Raw genomic sequence first — 9,395 nt, 5'->3', positions numbered from 1 at the left:
GAAGAAGAAGAAGAAGAAGAAGAAGAAGAAGAAGAAGAAGAAGAAGAAGAAGAAGAAGAAGAAGAAGAAGAAGAAGAAGAAGAAGAAGAAGAAGAATTGAACATGAGAAAATAATTCAAATTGTGGGCATAGGAGAATACCACAATAAAGGCACAGATAATATCTTCAGTGACACCATAGAAGAAAAATTTTCCAAATCCATACTGAGAAGCTTATCCAGGTAAGAAGCCTATAGAAACCAAGTAGACAAGACCAGAAAAGAGATTCTCTATGATATATTATAGTTAAAACATTGAAGACTGAAGGAGACAGGAGTCCCTACTCTTATTAAGGTATTAGATTACACTGGACTCCTTAACAGAAACCTTTAGAGTCAGAAGGACCTATATAGAAAGATCAGGTAACACATTCTAATTTATATAATCATAATCATTATGTTCTTACCTCATCTGAAAGATAAGAACATTTAAATGGCAAATAATTTACCAAAGACCAGAATTATTTTCTTTTAAATTTTAAAATAATTTAAAATGTGTTCATTGATACATGCATAATACATGTTGCTCAGATTCACCCTACTCCTTTATTTTTTCCTCTTCCCCTCCTGCTGAGCCCTTCTTCTTCTTTCCAATATTCTTCCATTTCTCTCCTCCTCCTCCTCCTCCTCCTCCTCCTCCTCCTCTTAATAACTCACTGATCTGATTTAGCATTGCCAAGGCCAACCTTGCATATATGGAGTGTATAGTTGAAAACACAATCTGCTGAAGGTTAGACACATGAAAATAGACTCACAGCATGATAAGACGTGTATTTATGTGCACGTGACTATCTAAGCATGAAATTGTCATGAAGTCCCTGTTACTCATCACACCACAAGGAACTTGTATTTACTTCCGGTGCCTTTCCCTGGAATCTGAGAAGATGGAGCCTAACACGTCACCACATCTTCTTCTTCCTGAATTCCTTCTTCTTCACCCGACAGCAGATGGTCCAGTCCTCGCAGTATCTGATGGCGTATTCAGTATCTTTGCACTTCATCCTGCAGCGGCGGTGCCTTGAAAAACAGTCCTGGTTCTCAAGGAAGCTCCTGGCTTTAAAAAGAGAAGACAAATACATTTTACTGTATTGCTTATTTGCTATTATTTCTTGTGTGTTCGTTTGCAGCAGGGGTGGGGAGGGTGGGGGGGAGGTTGGTTGTTAGTTTTTAAAGGATTTGTTTTTACTGCTTCAAAAATTTGTGTATGGCAGCTTGGTCTTCATGTAGGTTCCTTAACAATGCGAGCAGGGGCTGTCCCTGACTCTGTTGCCTGCCTTTGGATCCCCTTCCCTTAGCTGGGCTGCCTTGTCTGGCTTCAGTGGGAGAGGATGCACTTAATCCTGCTGTGACTTGGTGTCTTAGGGCAGGTTGGTGCCTAAGGGAGGTGTCCCTTTCTCTGAGGAGAAGGGGAGGAGGTGATGGGGGAGGGGCTTGTGAGGATGGGACTAGGAGAAGAGGAGGGAGGGGGCTGCTGTCAGGATAGAAAGTGAATAAATTAATTAATGAAAGAAATTGTGTCTGTCTCTCTGTCTGTCTGTCTGTCTCTCTGCCACATTCTCGTGAAAGCCCATGAAGTCCAGAAGAGGATATTGGATCCCCCAGAGCTGGGGTTATAGGTGGTTGTGAGCCACCTGACACGGGTGCTGTGACTCAAACTCCGAACCTTTGCAAAAAACAGCATCTTAAGTGCTGAGTCACCTCTCCAGCCCCTTTGTTGTTAATTTTTATTTTTAGTGCTACGTTAATTTTAAAAGCTTTACTTGATGCATATGAATATTTTACCTGCATGCATGTTTGCTCACCATGTACGTGCCTGGTGCCCACAGAGGCCAGAAGAAGGTGTCAGAATTCCCTGGAGCTGCAGTTACTGATGATTGTGGTCTGACATGTAGGTTCTGAGGATTGAAGTCAGGTTCCACACAAGAGCAGCTAGGACACCCAGCCATCGAGTTATCTCTCCGGCCTAACCACTGAGCTACCTCTCTGGCTCCCATTGCTTATTATTTTTTGTTTGTTTGTTTAAAATAGTTCATGATTTAAGAAAAGAATAGCAAACATTCCCAGAATATAAGAAAAACAATTATTGAAAATGAATGTGAGAGGGAACACAAAGAAGATGAACACAGACAAATGACGATTTCCTCTGGAAAAGGTAGGTTAAAGGGGCAGCCACTGAGAAGGGACAGAATTATTTATTATACATTTCTACCTATGGTGGTGGTGGGGGAAAGCAGGTTAATTCCTGAAGCAAAATTATTTCAAGTGTATTCATAGCAGCTATGTTGTGGGATCAGTCTATGTGCTAGTCCACAGATGCATGGTTAAAGGAATGGGTCAGGGTATGAAGACGGACAGGAAGATGCTGTTTGCAGGAAAGTAAGTGAAAAGACCATGTTAAGCAAAACCTCCAGACCAGAAAGAAAGCATTGAATGCTCCCCCCTGTTTTCTTCCTTTGGAGTTCGAAACAGAATCTCACTATGTAGGTGTCTTAGTCAAGGTTTCTATTCCTGCACAAACATCATGACCAAGAAGCAAGTTGGGGAGGAAAGGGTTTATTTGGCTTACATTTCCATACTGCTGTTAATCACCAAAGGATGCAGGACTGGAACTCAAGCAGGTCAGAAAGCAGGAACTGATGCAGAAGCCATGGAGGGATGTTCTTTACTGGCTTGCTTCCCCTGGCTTGCTCAGTCCACTCTCTTATAGAACCCAAGACTACCAGCCCAGAGATGGCACCACCCACAAGGGGACCTCCCCCCTTGATCACTAATTGAGAAAATGCCTTACAGCTGGATCTCATGGAGGCATTTTCCCAACTGAAGCTCCTTTCTCTGTGATAACTCCAGCTGTGTCAAGTTGACACAAAGCTATCCAGTACAGTAGGCTTGAATGGCTAGGTACTTCTCATGTAGCCCAGGTTATCTCTGAACTCATGCCAATCCTCCTGGCTCAGCCTCTGAAGTGCTGAGATGACAGGTGTGTCACTGTGGCCAGCCTTGCATGGTCTCTGTCATGTGTGGAATCTAGAATAAATGAAAACATCTAAGCAGGGTGGAGACTGCCAAAGAAATGAAGCTGGAGGAAGAGATTCAGGAAGGGGAGGAAGCGATGCCTGGATGGGGCCCTGGGGCACACCATCGGAGGCGGCTGGACCTCTATTTAGTTTAAATGGCCGTTACCTCCTTTGCTTTCCTACTTGCCCTGGCTAGGATTTTTAGTCCTGGGTTAGTGCGGATTGTGAGTAGGCATCTCTGTCTCTGACCTTAGAAGCCTTCAAGTTTTCATGTTGAATATTATGAGCTTGCCGTGTGTGGGCTTTCCTGTGTTCCTGTGTATTCTCTTCACATACCATCTGTTGAGAGATTTTACTGTAAAGGGACACTGAATTTTGTCAAATTCCTTTTCTCCATCTACCAATCAGGATTTTGTCCTTTATTCTGTTAATGTGGCTTATCACACTTATTCATTTGTTCATGTTGAATCCCAAGAATCCTGGGATATATAATAGACTACTGTATAGTATTACCACCAAATTAAGCATGGCTGTGCACAGCTTCAGAGACTACACAGATGCATGTCATGAATGAAATGTGAGGTAAAATTTTGCAAACACAAAAAGCACATAAACACAGTTCCATTTACATGAAGTCTGGTGCAGAATGACCAAAGGAGGTGACAGCTTATAGACACACATGGTCAGGGGGCAGTCACTCATCTATCTTTGCTACTATAGTCCCGTTTTGTCTGGCTGTTCTTCTTCAAGATGCCCTATACATAAATATGACCAGGCTAAGCCAGAAGCACTGTCTCCAACTCCCCACCAGGGATTAGTTTGGGGACCTTCCTTGCTGACACAGAGAATGCCTTTCTCTTCATCTGTTATCATTTAAGATGTGCTACATATTATACAGAAGTGACAGAGGGTTGTGAGTCACCATGTAGATGCGGGGAGTCAAGCCAGTGCTCTCAACCACTGAGTCATCTCTTCAGTCCAGTGCAACAGTTTTCAATAACAGAATGAATGACGAACTGAGGTGGAGATGAACTTGGAAACATTGTTCTGAGTGGAAAAAGCCAGACCAGAGGGCCATAGGTTGTATTGCTGTGTCCATATTCAAGGTCCAAGAGTGGGAGAGACCTCCAGGGCATCAGGGGAGAGAGAAGGAAGAATGTCTGGAATGGAGAGTGGCAATGGCTGCAGACCTTACAAACATACTGAAAGAGTAAGTTATCGCTCAATAAAAATACAAAGCAACACTGAAGGTCAGGGAAACCGTGAACTGTAGCAAGAGTGCATTCAAAATGGCAAATCATCAGAAGATAGTGAGGATCCAGGTAGAGGTATTTGTTATAGAATACTGGTAGATTTTTAAGAATTTTAAATTTGGAAGATTAAATTGTTGATTTAGCACGTGGCTAATAATTAAGGCGAAACTGTTGTTGATCGCCCACCAGACCTCGATGGAAGACCCTGACAAGGCCATGTGCCTTCATCACAGGAAGTAGAGGATCAGGCTGGAACAGCGATGACGCTTCTTCCCGCTGGCTGGCCCTCAGCAGTGTGGAAAGGTGTGCAGGCTTCCAGGGAGGGTTGTCGCCAACAGTCTCACTCAGCCATCAGCTCCATGTAGGACGACAATACAGCCCCCTGGTGCAATAGTAGTAAGTCTGCCACACAGACAAACAGCCACTTTCAAATGAGATTGGGTCCTGAGTCACAGGAAGATTGGTCCTGTGAACACAACTGGTGCTGCAAACCTGGTCAAAAGCTCTGGAGGTGGTCAGCCTTAGTGGAAGACGGCTGCTGCTTTGCTAATGGGCGTGGCAGACTCATCAATAGCGGCTAAGTAGCTGCTTAGGCCCATAGATCAGTGCTGCTGCCGGAGCCTGGAAAAGAAGTTTCTCTTCGTACTGGGCTGATATGAGTGACTGCAAAGACGGTCACAGTACAGACAGTAAATGACAGAGGGACTACCCATCTCTAAGAGGGACATCTGTATCAATAGCCCCCCTTCTGCCCAAGGCCCAGGGGCAAGGATTTTGTGTTTTGTGTGTGTGTGAGGGTGTTGTGTGTGTGTGTGTGTGTGTGTGTGTGAGAGAGAGAGAGAGAGAGAGAGAGAGAGAGAGAGAGAGAGAGAGAGAGAGAGAGAGAGACTGAATTCTGGGTCCAACATGATGACTTTCCAGCACCTATGGCGAACTGCACAAGATTCCTATATGGGGGCCCATCAATATTCTGTCATGGGGAGGGTAGAGCTACTGGGTTACCCCTTCCTGAGTATTTATATTCAGCTAGTAGTTGATGGGGGAGGGAGAAACATTTCCTTCAGTGGGGTAACCATTGGTAATTTTCCTGTGTTCCTGCAAATGAACTCTGACACATGCTTCTATAAATAACTCTAATGGGACTCATTGGAACACACATACACACACGTACATGCACACACACATTCACACACATATGAAAGGAAGGAAGAGAGAAGGACAGAGAGAGAGAGAGAGAGAGAGATAAACAGATACCACTATAGAAAACCATAACCAATCAGAATGCAGAGTTGTGGAGCCTAGTTCCAAGGGATAAATCTACAAAGCTCTCCTGCACTGAAGGCTCAGGAAACATGGAAGATGGGATGGGAAGATTCTAAGAGCCAGAGGAGCAGGGATCTTGCTATGAAATTGTGTCTCCTAGTAATGTCAGACGCTACGCCCACAAAGTCTCACTAACATGGCTGCCTACACATGGCAGCCGAGCAAGGACAGCAGTAACAGACAGACATGCTGCTGTGTAGGGGGGAAGCCCACAAGAGACCTCTACACAAAGAACTACAGGCAACCAAGGAGTGCTGAGAGTGGGAGAAACAGTCGTCCCCAGGAAGAGCACACGGCTGGTTATCCAATACCAAATTGTCAGCCCTGAGAGCATACATACAAGTAACATCATACAGACTGAACAGGCAATAGTTACCAATATATATGTATATAGATTTATACACCCCTAATAGGCATGCAACAGCAATTAATTGAGAAAGAATAAAGAAGCTCCGAGTTTGAAAGAGAGCAAGGAGGGGTATATGGGAGGGTTTGAGGGAGAAAAGGGAAGGGGGAATTGCATAATTATATTATTTTCTAAAACAAAACAAAACCCCAAACCCAAGGGAATCTACTATATCAAACACTAACAAACAAAACAAAAAATAAATCACCGCCCCCCTCCAACCAAACCAACCCGACCCACGCAGGCAGGGGTAGGAGGAGACTGGCTGGCAATAGGAAAGGGGCTTTGAAGAGGGAGATGGGGGCAAGATGAGGGACTGAATATAACCGAAATATGTCACGTACATGTATGAAAGTGTCACAATGAAACCCATTATTATGTGTAATTAATAAGTGCTAATAAACATTAAAAATGAACTCAGGTGGAGCCTTCATTCCTACCTTATATAATTCCCACATAGACTAAGTTAAACCATAGGAGTTTCAACTGACTTTAAAGAAACACATAACACAGTCCTCTGCCTCCTGCTGGTAGCATTCTGTGACCCCAGGACAATGGCGGAGGATGTGCCTCATCTCCCCTCTCTCATCTTCTTCTAACCCAGCTTGCTTTTCTCCACTCCTCAAATTTCTTACATACCTTGCATCTCCTCCATTTCTATTTTCATGCCCCTGGAATGAAAAGCTTTTGTCTTACCCAGAGGAACTATGGATAACAAGGTGAGGACCCCCAGGATGGAGAACAGGACCCTCATAGCGGAGGAGGAAGGCCAATGAGAACCAGAGGCTGGAATGAGGAGGGCCTCTCTGTGGCCTTGGGCCAGGAGTTGTAAAGTTGCTGCATGGTTATTGAACCTTTCAGTAGCAAGAACATTTCTGTGTTCCAATGAGGCTTTGTACCAGGAGATAGCATGCAACGGACATGACCGTCAATTGCTTTGAGCACATTTATGAAACACTGGCTGGGTGTGGGCTCAGATGGTGAACACAGAGTGGGGAGGGTAGCAACAGTCCTGAGAAAGTGAGGAGACATACAGCTAACAGCCTGTGTCTTCTCATGGTTTCTGGAGCTATGCCAGTTAAGGCCCCACTTAGAGAGGGAAAATATTCCCTTAATGTGACATCATGCTGATCTGTCAGTGTTTTGAGGAATAGGCATTCAGATTCAAAACAGTACATAGGCTAGAGAGAGAGGTGTGTGTGTGTGTGTGTGTGTGTGTGTGTGTGTGTGTGTGTGTGCGCACGCGCGCACACACACACACACACGTGTGCCGGGGGTTGCAGGGATGGGGAAGAGCTTCAACTATCATTTGAATAACCAAATGAGGCCAACTAACTTCTATACTAAAAATCCCAGTGAACACAAATTATTCACACTTCCCAGCTGTAAAGTTACACAGGAAGAATTAAGGTATTTTAAAGCACACAGGGGCACACCACACAGAAGCAACATGAGCATCTTTCTGACTTAGTAAATGACCTACCTACTGGGTTCTGATGAGACATAGTGGATACCAGAGTCGTCTGAGGGGCCCAGGGAAGGTATACAGAAGGCAGAGGCACTCCAACTTTATAAACTAAGGAGTATGTCTATATCCTTGATAGTGATCTTTATAACTTTAAATTTAAAAAAAAAAAAAAAAAAAAAAAAAAAGCATATGTGCCTTTGTTCGGGAATGCGCACATGAGTTTAGGTGCCTGAAGTGGCCAGAAGAGGGCTACAGTTCCCCTGGAATTGGAGTTATAGGTGGTTGTGAACAATCAGAGGTGGATGCTGGGAACTGAACTCAAGTTCTCAACTGTTTGCTGTCTCTCCAGCCCCATGATCTCCATAGTTTTCCAGATGGACTCATTACAAGTTGGGAACTTTCCATCACTGAAATGGGAATTCCCTTTCTGCCAGCGCTGGCTAGGGTGCTCTTCCTGTTTGGGGGTTTCAGTGGATGGAACATGTGGTTATGTTATCTCCACAAGCTCACCCCCAATGCTGAGACTTTGAAGATGCCATCGTCAGGACGGTGGATGAGCAGAGACCTGGGAAATGGGCGGAGGTCCTGAGAGAGGAAGCAGGTATTCCTGACTAAGAGGGCAAGTGAGAGGAGGGAGTGCTCGCAGGGTGTGGTGTGTCGGTGCCTAAGCCCAGGTTCAGGTCCTCCCTCCTCTAAGTTACTGAGACAGACACACCAGGGCTCCCACTTTTCCAGCATTCTAGACGCTCAGAGGGTAACCGACGTGATGGTCCTTGGAGGTATGTGCTGCCTGTTGATAGCCCTTGCGTCCACCCAGGGCGGTCTGTCTTGGGTTTTTACCGTCTTTGATCAGGAGTCCAGAATTTACTGATTGTTGACTCCTTTCTGCAAACCCTTGGGGTTTTTTGAAGCACAGTTTAAGAGGCAAAGTGATAAAATTTATGAGGAGAAATACAGGTCCTTTATGGAACACTGAAAGCACGGACTGTAGGGACTTTGAGACATTTTCAACTGATATGTGTTTCCCTGTGTGGTCTATCTGGAACCAGGTGGTGCTGCCTGGGCGCTCAGGAACACTGTGTGATGCCAGCTGCCCACTGCCGTCACAGACATCAAAGGAGTAGCTCTGTTCTACTCAGACTCTAGGTTGGCGAGCACCTGGGTATTGCCAGATCACCCGGGGCCTCTGTGAGGGCAGAGCAAATTGCCAGTGCCTTTCTTCAAAGGTCAGAGAGACATCAGGCATTGGGCACACGTTGTTATAGCAGATGGGGAAGTTAGATAACTTATTATCAGATAGTAACCTTGGCCTGGGAATCATGGGTTTTATTGAGTGTAGCTTGCCAAAAAGGCACTAGTTAGGCAATACATAATCAACACCACCCCCCTACTCGACAGTACGGAAAATTCACATCAGTTTTTTTTTTTTAATTGTGACACCCTCAAAACCTCACATTTAAAAAGAAAACATAGAATTATTTATTCCCACTCATTCCCTGACCCTAGATCCCCTGGCCCCCACTTTGCTTTGGGAAAATAAATGTCTGTGTGCTCTGTGTGCTCTGGGTTAACGTTTGCACTTCGTACATTTCCATGGCTTCCCTTGCCTTCGCATTGAGTACTTTGTTAAATTACTAGTAACTAAAAAGACACTAGTAACTCTTTTTTTCACCAATTTTTATTAAGTGTTTACTTCATTTACATTTTAAATGCTATCCCCAAAGTCCCCTATACCCTCCCCCCCCCACTCCCCTACTCACCCCCTTCTTGGCCCTGGTGTTCCCCTGCATATAAAGTTTGCAAGACCAAGGGGCCTCTCTTCCCAATGATGGCTGACTAGACCATCTTCTGCTACATATGTAGCTAGAGACACGAGCTCTGGGGGTGCTGGTTA

General features: G+C 44.8%; 1 protein-coding gene across 1 annotated transcript; it reads right to left on the bottom strand.

Annotated features, from left to right (window-relative positions):
• Window positions 1–793: 793 nt before the first annotated feature.
• Window positions 794–6,820, bottom strand: LOC110325977 (beta-defensin 43). The gene is made up of 2 exons (XM_021204145.1): window positions 6,730–6,820; window positions 794–1,091 (listed from the first exon to the last, which is right to left on the bottom strand). The coding sequence occupies exons 1-2, from the start codon at window positions 6,785–6,787 to the stop codon at window positions 937–939; spliced, it is 213 nt and encodes a 70-aa protein (XP_021059804.1). The 5' UTR covers window positions 6,788–6,820; the 3' UTR covers window positions 794–936.
• Between the last annotated feature and the right edge of the window lie 2,575 nt (window positions 6,821–9,395).

The sequence above is a fragment of the Mus pahari genome, chromosome 8, assembly GCF_900095145.1.
Source record: "Mus pahari chromosome 8, PAHARI_EIJ_v1.1, whole genome shotgun sequence".
In the NCBI taxonomy this organism is placed as follows: Eukaryota; Metazoa; Chordata; class Mammalia; order Rodentia; family Muridae; genus Mus; species Mus pahari.
This window is presented reverse-complemented; position numbering and strand designations above follow the sequence as displayed.